Genomic DNA, 16,038 nt, shown 5'->3' on the forward strand with positions numbered 1-16,038 from the left:
AAAGATAAATGAGACTCACAACCCCTGCCTCAAGGCACACAGAGGAAGAAGACACATTTAAACATCTCACCCATCAGTGGGCCCAAAGCAAGAGATTTGTGTATTATGTTTCACATTTCTTCAGTCAGGAGGTATGGAGAGTGTGAGTTTTGGAATGACAGTTGGGGATATAGTAGCAAGAAAGTCCATGAACAAGAAAACAGGCTGTGAAGGCTCCCTGGTGTCACAGTGCTGTGGGAACGGATGGCGCTTGTGCATCTCAACAGGTGGAGAAAGTGTAGGAAGTTACTGAGCCAGGCTTATGTAAACCCAAGGCTGTGAGTCTGCAGGCCTTGGTTCTCAGTGGTGGAGATGTCTGCACCACACACGTTTTCTCCCTGAGCCTGGGGAAATGATCCTAAAATGTCATAAACCAAGAAATCAGTTGCCAACTGAAATTGACCCCTAAGATTTACTTTGTCTGATCCTGTATGAGAGGGAAGTTGAGAAAGCAGGATGGGACTTTGCGAACCTGGAGAGCCCAGTTGTGGGTTTCAGCTGGCCTGAAGTGGAAGTGGCTTTTCTCATCCTTAGCAAGACCAAAGAATACACCATTTAAATCTTCTCTTAATGCCATGAAGAAACCCTTTGGGCTTCACACTCCATGAAGCTGCTGCCTTCCAGTGCTTTGGTCTTTGTGATGAGAGCTGATGGTTAATTCAGTTTAAAATATGTTTTTAATCAAAAAGAATTTGGCTTCTATGAGATTTAGAAAGCAAATGGGACAAATTAAGATTAAGAAAAAAGAATCTATTAGACTTCAAAGAGCCAAAAATTTGAATGTTGAGAAATAGCTACCAAAATTGAAAACAGAAATCCCCATCCATTCTCCTGGTTAATTACTATTGACGGTAGAAGACGTAATGGGGCATTCTTAGTGCACATTCAGTCCAATAGAAATGGAACGTGATACAGGACTCTTTACTGGGAACATAGCTGTGCCACCGTGGAGAAAATGGACTCCAACCAGTTAAATCTCCATTGTTGCCAGTGATGTGCCTTTTTCTTGACCCTTTTCCTATAATCCTTTGCCAGAAGATCTACATAACTAGAGTCTGGAAGGAGTACTGTGTGTTCAGCAGATGAAATCCTCAGCAGGCAGATTTTCCCCTGGAATTTGCTGTTTCTATACCTCTCACAGGGTACAGAGATTGAGATGGATCCTTTTTTCCCCCCAAGACAGGGTTTCTCTGTAGCTTTGGAGCCTATACTAGAACTAGCTATTGTAGACCAGGCTGGCCTCAAACTCACAGAGATCTGCCTGCCTCTGCCTCCTGAGTGCTGGGATTAAAGGTGTGCACCACCACCGCCCAGCAAAATCATTGCTTCTGATCATTAGAAAACTTAGAAGAGAATTGCTAGTACATGCTAGGGCTCAACTCTCACACTGAGCCTGTTTATTTGATTCCCTTCCCAGTATAGTAAAGAACTGCAGTTGTTCCCACTTGGACAGGGATTGAAAGTTTGGATCAAGATCATGTAGATTGTATGTAGCAAGCCAGATTTGAGTTCAGGTTGGTCTTATTTCAACCAAGACTGATCTTCCTCTGTAATTATCCTACTGCCTCTTTCTTTCTCTGAAATGCAGTCCATCGGATCACTGGGTATCAAATCAAGTCTATCCTGGAGATGTGTCCAGGATATTTGTGACATCACTGCCACTACTTTAATCTCAGCTGCCACTGTATCTTACCCTGGACTACTTCCCTAGCTGGCCTCCTGTGCTAGATTGTCAGCTTGACATAAACTAGAGTCATTTGGGAAGAGGGAATCTTAACTGAGAAAATGCCTCCCCTGACCCCCTAGATTGGCCTGTAGGGCATTTTCCTGATGGATGATTGATGGGGGCTCGAGATGGAGGACACCACACAGTGGGCAGTGCTACCTCTGGGCAGATGGGGTCTTTGGTGCTGTAAAAAAGGCTGAGGAAGCCATAAGAAGCAAGCCAGTAAGCAGTGTTCCCCCATGACTTCTGCATTTCTGCCTCCAGGATCCTGCCCTGCTTGGGTTCCTGTCCTGACTCCCCTGGATGATGGCCTGGTATAACTAAGCTGAAATAAGCTTTCTTCTCCAGCTTGCTTGTGGTCATGGTGTTTATCTCAGCAATAGCAACACTGACTAGAACACCCTCTCTACTGTTGTCCTTGGCTGATAGTCTCTGTTGTCTGCTCACTGTAGGCAGCTGGTAAAGCAAAGCCAGTCATTTCACTTCCCTGCTTAAAATTCTACCAAAACTTCTCATGTCCTTTAGAGTAAAATTCTACATTTTGGTACCCACAGTGCTTGGATAGGCTGCAGTCAGATCTTCCTGGGCTAGCCTCTGCCTGTGGAGTGTCAGGACATCACTCAAATATGACCTTATCTGAGCGGTCTTTCTTGATAACCTAACTGCAGATAAAGCTTCTACCATCAGTGCAATGCACATTTCTCTATAAAATTGGGGGCTCCATTTTTTTTACAATTAACATGCACGTTCCACTTGTTTGAAAGCAGGTTCTTCGTAGGACCAGTAGTCACCCAGAGTGTATCTAAGATTTTCTTTGTGCACACAATATTGGGCTGAAATGCTATAATTTATTCCCGTTGCAGACAAATCTATCATCAGAAAGATTTCTTTACCTCACATCTTCTAGAATGTCTTAAGTTCTTTGTAGCCACTAAGTCAAAAGGGCTTATATGGAAAAGCTCACAGTTTGCAAGTAGAGAAATGTAAATAGCTAAACTATATGATATGTGTTAGTCATTCAGGTATTCTGGAGAACTTCTGATCCTAAAGGTTCTGTAGGTGAAGACATGGATTTAAAAAAGAACTCACAGGAACCCCAGGCTTTGCCTTAAGAATGTATACAGATAGAGCTCAGTGATTAGTGTGAAGTATAGCTGGGCGTGGTGGCATGTGCCTCTGACCCCAGCTCTGGGGAAAGGAGGAAAAACAGGCTGATTCCTGACTTAACAGGAGACCCTGCCCTCAAAAATAAAGGTGGAGAGTGATCAAAGAAAGGCATCTGAACATGCACCCTTCTAACAATAACATACATCATATACAACTTGGACAAGAAAGAAAACAAAAGACTGTGTGCCAACTCTTGTTAGCCTAATGCTGAAATTGCTCTGGAGCTGGCTTTGCTATGCTCTTTCTTTACTTTGCTGGACCAGAAGAAAGGTGAGGAACCTAGCAGGGCAGGAGGAGCCCCACAGACCCGGAGAAGGCACATTAACACAGTTAGATGCCACATGTAGAATCTTGTTCAAAGAACAAAGTCTGCTACCCCTTGGTTCACATTTTCCCAAAGCATTATCACAGAAAGTTCTAACCATTTTTAGGTATGAGAAGCCTTATTTAGTTCACAGTTGGCTCTGCCATGTGAAGTTCCAAGACTTGGTGTTAGATTCTTGCATATTGCCATGTGTCTTTAGGCCATCTTCTTTCCACAGTCCATGGCATCCAGTTATAGTGTCTTTCCTGCCCCGAGCCAAGACTCTAGAGCTTGTGCTCTATGAAGCCCACAGTCTAAGCAATCTATTCCAGGGAATAGGGGGAACAATATGCCAAACTGTGGTCTGCAGGGACTTTTAGTTAATAAGCTGTGCAGAGCCATAGCATCATCAGCTCTGTCTTGTGGCCTAACTAGTTATTTCCAGTTTGAGATTCTAAATTTGAAGATTAGGGTAGTCACCTGCAGCTGTGACTGTCGGGGTCAGGCTGTTTCTGCAGGGCAAAATTTGTAATGGTGATTGGTTGAGCTTAAGTGGCTTTTCAGTTTTTTTCTGCTGAAAAACTTTCTGTAGAAGTACAGGCATATTTCTGGTTTTGTTTCCCATAATGCTTTCCTGCATAGGCAGAGGATGGATTAATTACTGTTTCTTGGGCATTTATTTACCTTGGTGGTGGTTTGATATAAACGTTTCTGTACTTTTGCATTTTTATACTTTGCATGTTCCTTTCAGTATTCTTCACAGCTAGATCAATGGGCTTGCTTTCGTTGAGATAGATGGATGATCTTGCTTAAGCTTCAGAATATTTCAAATGCTGGCTCGGAGGAAAGGGCCTCAGTGTGTTCAGTGCTCCTCACGTGAGATGCTCCTTATTGCCTGGTCCTGAGAACAGAGGTGGATACAGCACTCTTCTTGATCGTGTGCTAGACTTGCCTGTGCTTGGATTTATTTTCTTTGGACTATGCCAGACTCCTTGCAGTCCCCTGGGAGTGCCTTGCTCTTCACAACTCCTTTGATCCTCTTGTTCCTTTGTCTCTTACTTAAATCCTCTATTTCCTTTAGGGCTTAGCCCCAAGGCAGTCTCACTTCTGCACCCCTCATACTCAAGTAGGCCACTGTTGTGCGTTGGTATACCAGGGTGTGTGCCCAAGCAAGCCACAGCTTAGAATTTCCATTTCTTAGTTGGGAAAATATAACTTGACCAGAAATTCCCAAATACGCATGTCTTTCCCTGCCCCCGTAGCTGGAGTCACCTTCAGAACCCCACCACAGGCTAACTGAACCCTAAATCCATGCATTATCTTGTGGTGCCACCATGTGGTTCATTCAGGCAGTGCAACTGAATTCTGTACTGTCAAAATAGTCCAGTGTATGCCGCTTACATCTTCTGAGAGAGAAAAACGGATGAGAGAAAGGTGCACAGCATTATGCACAGGTGAAAGGCCTAGTCCCAGACTGGCTTTCTCACTGGAGCTCAAGACATCCCAGCACCCCGCGTAGACTGCCTTCTCAGTCTTATAACCAGGAAGTCTGAGGCAGGAGGATGAGGAAGCTGTGCACGTGCATGTTGTCACCTGCTGTCAGAGATGTGTGCACACCGTTCCGCCCTGCTTGGCTCTTCCAGGTGGTGAGCAAATAGCTTCACAATTGGACCCACAGTTCACAGCACATCAGCCCGAGACAGCCTAGTCTGTCTTCATACTGACGGAACAAAATGGACAAAACACTTTACTCATTGAAGAAAGAGACAAATGTATACTAATAATCCCAATACATAAACCCTCAGAAGCCAAATTACATAATCAGAGGCACCCTGCTATTCATGTGCTCTAGTGACAGTAACATAGTCTGTGAGGGTGAGCACGACAGAGTCACACCAGATATGTGGAGTTGGACTCCTGACGTATGGGTTAGAGTTTAACTCACACATTAAGGACTGTAAGCTATATTCTTTGACTTATAGTTTGGAGTGAGAAGAATATAAAATTATTTTTAAAATATATATGCAGATGCAAACCGCCAAAGAGATGCAGGGCCGTTCCTTCCACTCCCAGCAGGAAAGAAATCCAAAGTGTGGAGAGACCTCACCTTTACTTATAGTATGAACATTTTTCATTTTAACAACATCTTGACCTGGTATAGCGATTCTTAGATAGCGATACTAACAGACCTCATCCCTTCTTTCACACCGTGACAGCAACAAGTGTTTGTGAGCTGCTGTACTCCTGAGGTCTTCTGGATCACAGAAGGAACCTCTCTCATCATGGCTCCAAGACTCATTATGATGGCGGTTCCTTGTGTTCTGTGTTCTTTCACACCCAAAATACTGGGTCATATGCAATGGAGAACCTAGCATTTGTGCAATGCTTGAAAAAGCTCATGTTGACATTCACAGTCCAACACCTGTCCTGGCGTGCGACCTTTGTCACCCAGGCTGTTTTCTTCTTATTACACTATCTCTTCCCAAAACTTAGGGTCAAAAAAGATGTGGTTCTGTCTTAACAATAGCAGCTTATGGGATTTCGGGAACAGGATGTGAGGACATGAAGGATGAGAAGTGGTGAGCTAGGGAAGTGACATGTTTCCTTGAGAGAGACTAAAGCTGATAACACACTTACTTCACCAGGAGTGCTGGAGCAGAGCAGTGCTCCCCATCAGACACCAGAAACCTCATGCTTGACTGCAGAGCACAGTCCCACTTGACCAGGACAGGAAGGCACTTTGAGCCTCGGCTCCCATATCTCTGCCCACTGCTTTCCTTTTAAAGATTCAGAAATGGTTGTTTCTGCTTATTTTTACTATTTCCCGGCCTCCAATTCTATTTTGCCCCAAGGTCATTGTATTACGGTTGATGATTTTGCTGCTGTATGTTCTGTGAAGGTGGCTTTAGACAGCAGTGTCTTTCCCTCTCTAAAGATACAAACTCCACCAACAATCAGGCATCATCACCCTCGGTTCTGAGTTGGTAGCCTTCCTAACAAATGGCATGCTTTGTTTTTTTTTTTTGTTTTGTTTTGTTTTGTTTCCTTTTCTTTTTTTGTATGTGTGTATCCTTTCTAGAGTGTCCTGCCATACTTTGTAGCTACAAAACTGGCGAAAATACGGAAGCCAACTTTGGATAAGCCCTCTGCAGAGACGTTCGTGAAGTCTGCCGTGAAAACGGTGGGTCTGCAACCGCGGACCATGGGGTATGTCGTCCATGCTCTCATGGTATGTATGCGTTCAGGTCTTAACCGTAGTTTCAATTTAGACCTTTCTTTCTCTATGATCTCTTAGAATCAAGATGTATACTTTGCCAGACAAGGTGGTACATGTCTTTAATCCTAAAATAGACATTTATATTTCATTTCAAACTGTATATTTAAGAACTTTAAATCTCTATAAGTAATAGTGCAGAGAAATGAAAGATGGCCGGTAGGCGGCTTCAGTTTAGCTCAGTTGTGGGCTGTGCTTATGTATCTCCCCATTGCTTTCCCTAGGGATCAGTAAACTCAATCTTGCCTCGTTGGATTTATTTTAAAATAGCCATGGGTATCAACAAGTCCTTGCGGAGTCACAATCTGAAGAAAAACAAGAGGAACTAAGTGTTGATGAGTCATTGAGCCCCTTGGCCAGATGCTTGGGCCTGTACACGTTCACCCGGGGTGCTGTCTGTCCCCAGAATCTCCACTATTGTTTCAGTAATTACTAACATGGCCAAATGTTGGCATAATTGTAGGAAAACAAACTCCTTTTAGAGGCTTTTAATATATATTCTGGATACAACCAGGAGTAATTTGAAGTTCAGTATATATGCTCTTGCCGAATGTATGAGAACACTTTGACAGAAAGGAACAAATCCCAGAATGACAGAAGTAGACAGCATGCCAATGATCACCTTATGTATTGTCTGAAACCTACTATAGAGTGTAAGGGCTAGCTACTTTTTTGTTCTTTAACATTAGAGGGAACGGGGCTTTGTTGATTTGTTATGGGTGGACACAATGCAGTTTACATAGATTAAGGTTTTCTAAATGTAAGTCCCAGCTCTTGTATTTATATGGAAAAGTTCTCCAGAGTAGCTAATGACATCAAGAGAATCGAAGTACAGAGTTCTTTCTGACATATAACTCCGCACATGCCGTCCTTGTAACACATCTTATGTCTTCTCTGTTCAAATGTATGTAAATGCTGAACGCTGTATAATATGATTGAAATGTAAAGACAAATAGGCCAAAGTGTACATCAAGACCAGCAGCATCCTGTGGTGCCATTGGGATCCAGGAAAGCAGCCTGCGTGGACACCCAACCTTCTTTATGTCTGCACTGCACCCCGACAGACTCCTCTGTGGTAGTGATGGGCCATGGGAATGGCATTGTTCTAAGTTGGTGTTCCATTAGAATTCATATATATGCTTTTAATAAAAAATGATGTAACTCGTATTGAATGAAAGTGTTTCTTGATGATGGAAACTAAAGCCCCAGTTACACTGCCATAAAGTAAGCTAAGACTGACTGTAAGCGTCAAAATACACACAGAGATGTCACTAGGAAGGATTCAGTGCTGTGAAATATGCAAGGACTGTCATTGTGTACACAGATTACAGTTCCTAGTTTGAACGACCAACAAACCTATTTTTAAAAATTAATTGATGAAGTGTTTAAGTATGTCAAACTGTTAGTTTCACCAGCTAGGAGAACACGCTGTTCCCCCCCCCCCCCCCCCCCCCCCCGTGACATACATGCACAAAATGCTATCTGCTCTTAAAATCATTGTGTAAAGTATTCTAGCAGTGACCAGTTAGGAACAAATAATCTCAGAAAATAGGATAATTATTTAAATACGATACATTAAGCTTTATGAAAAGCAAATCTTAGTTCTCTTATTTTTTTTATTGATTTTTATTGAGCTCTACATTTTTCTCTGCTGCCCTCCCTTTCTCTCCCCTCCCCTTCAACCCTATTCCATTGTACCCATGCTCCCAATTTACTCAGGAAATCTTGTCTTTTTCTACTTCCCATGTAGATTAGATCCATGTATGTCTCTCTTAGGGTCCTCATTGTTGTCTGGGTTCTCTGGGATTGTGAATTGTTACCTGGTTTTCTTTGCTTTATGTTTAAAATCCACTTATGAATGAGTGCATATTATATTTTTCTTTCTGGGTCTGGGTTACCTCACTCGGGATGATGTTTTCCAGATCCATCCATTTGCCTACAAATTTCAAGATGTCATTATTTTTTTCTGCTGTGTAATCCAGTAAAAAAAATGGAGTAACGACCTAAACAGAGAACTCTCAACAGAGGATTCTAAGTGGCTGAAAGACACTTAGGAAATGCTCAACACCCTTAGCCATCAGAGAAATGCAAATTAAAACAACTCTGAGATTCCATCTTATACCTGTAAGAATGGCCAAGATCAAAAATTCTGATGACAGCTTTTGCTGGAGAGGATGTGGGGTAAAGGGTGTCATATCTACTTCCTGTTGTCACTTTCCAATCTTCCTGTATTCTCCCAAGACACCCAACTCCCAAGTTTTTATTTTTGCAAGGTATCTCAAAAGGGGGAGCACACTTTAATATTGCCATTATTAAGGCAAATTTTGATTTTTATTTTTGTGTATGGATATTTTGCCTGAATGTATGTCAGTGTACCATGTGTTTGCCTGGTGCCCAAAGAGGCTGGGAGAGGGTATCAGAGCCCATGGAACTGGAGTTTTACATAGCTGTGAGCTGCCCTGTGAGTGCTAGGAATTGAACCTAAGTCCTCTGGAAGAGCAGCCATTGCTCTTAACTGCTGAGCCATCTCTCTAGCTCCCATTAAGACAATTTTCTATTTGTGCATCCTGTTGTGCACAAAGACCTACATAACACCTACATAAAACCTCGACCATAATGCATAACCTGAAGCTAGTCAAGAAGTAACAGGAAAAGTAAGTCAAGGAATATTTTTCCAAAATTCTGACCCGAGCTTTGCATGGTGTTAAACACCTGTAATCCCTGCACATGGGGTACTGAGGCACCAGGCTCTCAAGTTGAAGACTATCCTGAACTGTATTCAGGATGGTCTTCTCAGATGATGTCTCTCAGACAATTCTCGAGTTTATACTCGCCAAAGGTTGCGAATTTCAGGTGAGACTTAGAGGGACTTGGCAACTGAGTGCAGCATGCAGTAGCCCGGGCTGGATCCTATTTTACATCCCTTCTTTTTTGGTGTAACACTAGTCCGCAGGTCAAATTTAAGTGAAGGTCCATAAATTAGCTTCCTGAGTTTGGATGATTGTACTTTGGTAACTTAGTAGAAACACCACCACCACCCTCTTTTTAAGTGTGCTGTTATCTTTTTCAAGGAGAATGGAACGTGGTATGTGTAACTGGGTCTCCAAAAAAACCCACTGACCCCACAGAGGGAGTGGCAGCACAAAGCTCATCGTTAACGTGGAGAATCTAGAGGAAAGTATTTGTAAACTGTTCTGCTTGTGAATTTCCTGTAAATCTGGAATTTCAAATAGAAAGCTAAGTAGTAGTAGTTTTGGTTAACAGCTCAGAGCTGCAAACTGCTAAGCTCAGGAGGGCTGCTGGTGCCTCTAACTCAGCCCTGCCCCCTGCGACGTGGAAAAAGCACCTCTCCTGTCTTGACAAGCAGCAAGCAATACCTTTGTGTACTAAGAACCTAGCATGGTATAGAGTGTGTCACTGCTGTAGTGTGCTGGATGACACCTCAGCCACTCTCTGAACAGTAGTCACCTTACACGAAGGGTCTCTGCAGATGTGGTTGAAAATCTTGAAACCAAGCCGTGGTGTTACACACCTTTAATTTCAGCACTTGGGAGGCAAAAGCATGAGGATCTCTGTGAGTTCGAGGCCAGCCTGGTCTACAGAGCTAGTTCCAGGACAGCCAGGACTACACAGAGAAACTCGTCTCGGTGACAGCAGATGGTGGATGTGGGGCAGCTAGGCCGTGCCTACAGTGACTGGAGTGCCTGGCTGGCAGCCGCAGAGCGGAGAGATTCCCCAGGAATTCTGGAGGATAGAGGACCTGCCAACCACTTAATTTCTGAATTGTAGTACTGGTTTGGGACTTCTGGCTCTAGGGAACTATAAAATGATAAATTTTTGCTCTTTTAAATAGCCGGCTCTGTGATCACTTGTTATAGTAGCCCTAGGAAAGGAATGCAAGTATCATGTCCACCCTTTATCTCTGCCCGCTAGAAACTTTTTGGAACTGGTTTGTGACTGGGAGTGGCCAATTTTTTAAATGTTCTGAATGCACTTGAGGGAGGTTTTTTTTTCCTGCTCTTAAGCAAATACCTCCCATCCATGCTCATGCAGGCACCCCTAATTAAACTCAGTGAGACACACACAAGGACATGAAATTAGGAGACAGCTTGGGAAGAGGGTTCAGTGAAGCTGGAAAAGCATAGAAGATAATGGGGGATATGATCAAAATATGGGGTCTTTAATTAGGGAGGGGAGCCTTCAATAACAGTAAGGGTATATGAAAAATTTGCAAGAAATTATACTATTAACTCTACCTATAAATACCTATAATACAGGTAAGTCTGTATGCTTCCCTTATATAAACTAAGTGGAATTTCCCCATCCAGACTGACAGTGTTCTCCCCAGAAGCCAACAAAAACCCCAACACCAGGCACAAGAATCCCTCTTGAGTTCTTGGTCAGGGTGGTCTGTCACAGTCCTGAAACACCATAGGTTATTGACATTGCCCTTGATCCCCGGGGATGAAGGGTAGGTCCCTGTTGGAGTCACCATATACCTTATATACACACAGGAGCCAGAGGACCCAAGCTGGTCAGGCCTCAAAGCCTCTTCCCAGAGGACTAGCTTTCATGGTTACCAAAGGAACCACCAGCTCTCTGTTGGATTTAAGGCCTCTCAACCAGAGGGACATTAGGTTTGGTACTGGAAACCTGGGGCTAGTTCAAGTCATGAGTCTTGAAAGAGTGCCTACAAATGCTACTTTATTAAACTGGCAGAGTCCCTCACTCCATTCTAAATACTTGTCCTTATCCCCACAGACAGGTGTAGTTCTCACCCCTCATTAAGGAAACTTCGCTTGCAACAAATGGAGACCATTACAGAATCCCACAACCAACCCAAATAGGGTTGTGGAGCCCTGACAGAACTACAAATCTACAACACGAGGCCTGTGCCTTTGGTTTCTTTTTTTACATGGTGTGTGTGTGTGTGTGTGTGTGTGTGTGTGTGTGTGTGTGTGTGTGTGTGTGTATGTGTAAACATCAGAGGCAACTTGTGGGAGTCAAGTCTCTTCTACCATGTGTGTTATGGGAGTTGAACTCAGATCCTTAAGCTTTGCAGCAAGCACCCTTACCTGCTGAGCCATCCTCTGCTGACTTCATTGCAGCTGCGTATTCTACTTTTGATTAGGTTCTATGTCTCTGTCTCTAGTTTGGAAGTTGTATGTAGTACCCTCTGATGTTCGCTCCTAAACTTTTCCTGATCTCTTTTTGGAGCCCAATCCAACTGAAAGTTTTCTGGTCCCTGGATGCCCTCTTGCATCATAAGGACTTACGAATCTGATAACTCTGAGCAGCCCTTTTGTGAACCAAAATTCTAATCTCGTTTTTAAAATCCCATGTATTGATATTTTCATGATTCTTATATACACACGTTTATGTAAAAATGACTGGCCTGGGGAGGGTGGTTTAGTATAAGGAGCTTGCTTTGTAAGCCAGGGTCCTGAGTTCCTCCCCCTAGAAACTGTGGAAATGCCAGCCATAGTGACATATACCTGTCACCCCATAAAAACTCCCTTGTTTACTAGCTCCTCACACGCCTTTCCCTTGTCACCCCAGACCTTAATAAATTGGCATCACTTTTTTTAATTGGTATTATTTCAAACAGTAGTGTGATTTACATCTGATGATATCTTCAAGACCGGGTTTCCCCCAGCTCCGCTGTGAGTCGGGCAGTCAGAATCAGATGACCACAAGTAGGAGGTGACAACTGACTTACTGTTCCAGGTTTTATGCAGGTGCATCAGAGTGTGCCATTTTTTTATCAGCTGACCTGGTTTGGAATATCTCCAGTTTCTTGTCCTCTTTTCATTTCTGAAAGGTGAGCGGACGCCATCATCTCCTTGTGTCCATCTGAGACTCCTGCTCACTGCCAAGGCTCCCTCCTGCCGTTGGTCCACACATTTTCAGATCCCCTCGCGCATCTTGCTGCTGCTGGGTCTAATCGTCACAGCTTTTCAGTCCAGTTATGGTTACTGGTTTTCTAAACTGTTGGTTCTCTTCCACATTTACTTTCCTTATTAGGCCAACCCTTTTGTTCACAAAATAGACTCGTGCGTGCGTGCGTGCGTGTGTGTGTGTGTGTGTGTGTGTGTGTGTGTGTGTGTTGGTATTTATCATTGACTTTATTTTTCCTTTTTTAGTTTGTTTTGAATTTTCTTGGTTTTTTTTCCTATAGAACACAAAATTGGATGGGTAGAGAATATAATATCACTGAAACATATTCTATGAAAAAATATTTCTTTAAATCTTTCAGTTTTAAAAATTCAGTGTTCAGGGGTTGAGGGGAGACTGTCAGTACATAGTTCAGTGGTAGAACATTTGCTTAGCATTGGTGGGGCCCTGGGTTCCATCCCCAGCACCACACAAAATACTAATTAATAAACAAATGCAATTCAGTGTACATTGTGTATGTAGCAATATGTTGGCACTCTTAGCACCAATGTCTAGGAATTCTAATGGCTTTAACTTCTGTTGTTGGCTTTTAGCTTTTTGAGGCAGGACCTTTCCATGTAGCTCAGGCTGGCCTGGAACGTGTTATGTAGCTCAGGCTAGTTTCAAACTCACAGCAGTTCTGTCCTCACCTCTGAAGTCGCAGACACGCACCACCCGCCAGGTCCGGTAGCTTTAATGCTTCCGAATCTAAATTCAGCATTTGTATTTTTCATGGTTTGTTTTCTTTGGGGTGTGTGTGTCTGCCATGTGTGCATGCTTGTGTGTGTGTGTGTATGTGTGTGACATGTGTGCATGTGTGTGTGCGGCTTTTAAAATGTTTTGAAGCACATCAGGTGGGGTGCACTGAAGCACACGTCGGGATGTGGGCACTAGGGCGTATGCATTGGTCAGAGGACAGCTTTGCTGTGTTGGTTGTCTGCTTCCACATTTATGTGCTTCCCAGAGGGTGAGCTCTCATCACTAAATTTGCTTGGCAAGTGTCTACCTGCTAAGCCATCTTGATGGTCCTGTTGTTTGGTCTTTCTTGTAGTCCTGGGGTGGGGGACATACACACAAGCATGCCTACATGCATGCACATGTACACACCACATGTGTGGGGGTGCTCTCAGGGACCAGAGGAGGAATTACATGACTGAGCTTCTTGATGTGAGTGCTGGGAATGGAACTTGGGTCCTGTGCAAGAGCAGCAGACACTCTTACTGGCTAAGCCATGATCTTCCCAGCCCTATCATTTGTGTTTCTGTCCCAAGTCCTGTTTGGTTTACTGTGTTACTCCGAAGGCTCTGCCGGGATGTTCCTTTGCAGCTCCTTTCTCCTTTCCTGAGCCTGGGGCCTCTGACAACCTGGCAACACTCCATCCCCGTGTGAGGCATCTGTCTCGGCTCAGCTCTTATGCTTTCTAGAGATTTCTGTAATTAGTCTCCTGTCCCCACATTGGGTTTCAGCAGTACTCTGAGGGGAAGCTACTGGGTTCCTATTCTCGCTACCCACTGATTTCAGCTTCTTAATATGTTCTTCCCCTTTTGGCTTAGTGAGTTTTCTGGCCCTTAGAGAGCTGGCTGGTTTCTTGTGACTCTAGTCTTGCATTAAAATGCTCAGAGTGTTAACTAATTCATTTTGCAGGGATTTGGGTCTGGACCAATTATTTGTTTTGTGTTTAAATTGGTGGGGATTGATAGAGATATAATAAAAGCAGCACATGGCAATGAGACTTCTGCAGAGGCCAAAGGGGAAACAGAGCTTCCAGCCAGCACTGGCAGGGCCTGAGACCCTCCCTTCGTCCTCACCTAGCTTTACAGAAAGCTGCAGATTCCTGCCACTCTTGGGGGAAGCCTTACGGAGTTCTTCCTCTTTTCTCTCTCCCTCCCCATGTTCTTACAGATTGGGTGTTTTGCTAGCCACTCTCTGTTACTGTAAAAATAATTTTAAATACGTGGAACGATCAACTTGAAAGAGGAAAAGCTTATTTGCATTCACAATTTTATTATTTATTTATTTATTTATTTATTTATTTATGTTGGTTTTTCCGAGACAGGGTTTCTCTGTGTAGGTTTGGAGACCGTCCTGGAACTCGCACTGTAGACCAAGCTGGTCTCCAACTCTACCTCCTGAGTGCTGGGATTAAAGGCATTCACCACCACTGCCTAACCCACAATTTTTAATAATTTTTATTTTTATTTTATGTGTATGGATGTTTTGCCTGCACGTAGAATTGTAATTAGTGCCTGACGAGGCCAGAGGAGGGCATCAGATCATCTGGAACTGGAGTTACAGGTGGTTGTGAGCATTGAACCTAGATCCCATATAAGGAGCCAAGTGCTCTTAACTGTGAGGTCATCTCTCCAGCCCCCACAATTTTTTCTTTTAATTTTTTAAGGCTCTGATCTCTTGACCTGTTTATGTGGTTGTGGAGTGGAATCTGAGCTTTGGGGCATGCTAGGCTAGCACTCCATCCCCTGAGCTTCACCCCCAATTCTTCTCTGGGTCGAAGGGCAAGTGTCATGTGCCTCAGGCTTCTTCGGAGCTGTTGGTGAGGATGACCTTGAATTTCTGATTGCCTTTGAACTGAAAATCCTGCCACTGCCCCCAGCGCTAGCATTCCAGATACACACAACCACACCCATTGCCTCTTTTAGATGGGTCTATGAATTGAAGCCAGGGCTTCGTGCACCCTAGCCAAGCTGTCTACCAGCTGAACTTGTCTCCAGCCGATCTTGGCTCCATTGCTTTTGGGATGAGCAGTTATCATGATGGGGGCTATGGAGAGGAATGGGGTCACCTCAGAAAGTCAGCAGAAAGAGAAAGAGTAGGTGTCAGCGTCCCCATGTACCCCTCCCCAAGGGCTCATTCCCTTGTGACTGAAAACTTAGAACCAGGCCCACCTCCTAGATCCTCCCTGAGCCCTCAAGATTGCCTTTAAAGTATAGGCTTTTTTGGGGGTACACTTACCCAACACACGGCAGACAGCTCCTGTTCCCACAATTACTGGGATGTATCTTAAATCTGTTTTAGTCTGACAAGAAAATGAGCAAAAAGAAGAGTTCCCATAAAGCCCCTTCCTCCCACCTGGTTACTGCAGAATGATATACTGTGACTGACAAGGGGCAACGTTATATTGTTGCTCTATAGGACTTCACTGTCAGGTTCACCCTTTTCTGTGAATTCCAGCTAACTGTGGCGTACGTTCCCACACTGTCATGTCATATTCAATGGTTTCCATTCCCTGAACATCCCTTGTGGTTCACCTAAGCATCTGTCCCCTCCTCCACCTCAACCTTTTGGCTCTGATCCTTTTACTGTCTTTGGAATTTTGCCGTTCCTGGAGTGTTATGTAGGCAGGACCCTACAGTGCGTAGCCTTTCAGCCTGGCTGCGCTTTATCAACATGCATTGAAACTTAATGTCTTGAGTCCATGCTTGGTATCACATAATAGTGTTGCACTCTCTGGGTGCCCCACCACTTACTACTCTTTCACCTACTGAAGAATATCTTTATTGCTTCTGACCTGGGCACTACCAACTGTGGGTTGTTTGCCCTTGGAAACATGGCTGTGGGTCGTGACCCCTGCTCAAC

The 16,038-nt window shown here is 43.9% G+C and overlaps 1 protein-coding gene across 1 annotated transcript in view; it reads left to right on the top strand.

Moving 5' to 3' along the window:
* Hsd17b12 (hydroxysteroid 17-beta dehydrogenase 12) overlaps positions 1-7,677 on the top strand; it is a 160,148-nt gene extending 152,471 nt beyond the window's left edge. The window contains exons 10-11 of the mRNA XM_038329296.2: positions 6,316-6,465; positions 6,735-7,677. Of these exons, the coding sequence (XP_038185224.1) occupies positions 6,316-6,465; positions 6,735-6,839 (255 nt within the window). The 3' untranslated portion in view covers positions 6,840-7,677. The remainder of the gene's footprint in view (positions 1-6,315; positions 6,466-6,734) is intronic.
* Positions 7,678-16,038: the final 8,361 nt, after the last annotated feature.

The sequence above is a fragment of the Arvicola amphibius genome, chromosome 5 (assembly GCF_903992535.2).
Source record: "Arvicola amphibius chromosome 5, mArvAmp1.2, whole genome shotgun sequence".
NCBI lineage: Eukaryota > Metazoa > Chordata > Mammalia > Rodentia > Cricetidae > Arvicola > Arvicola amphibius.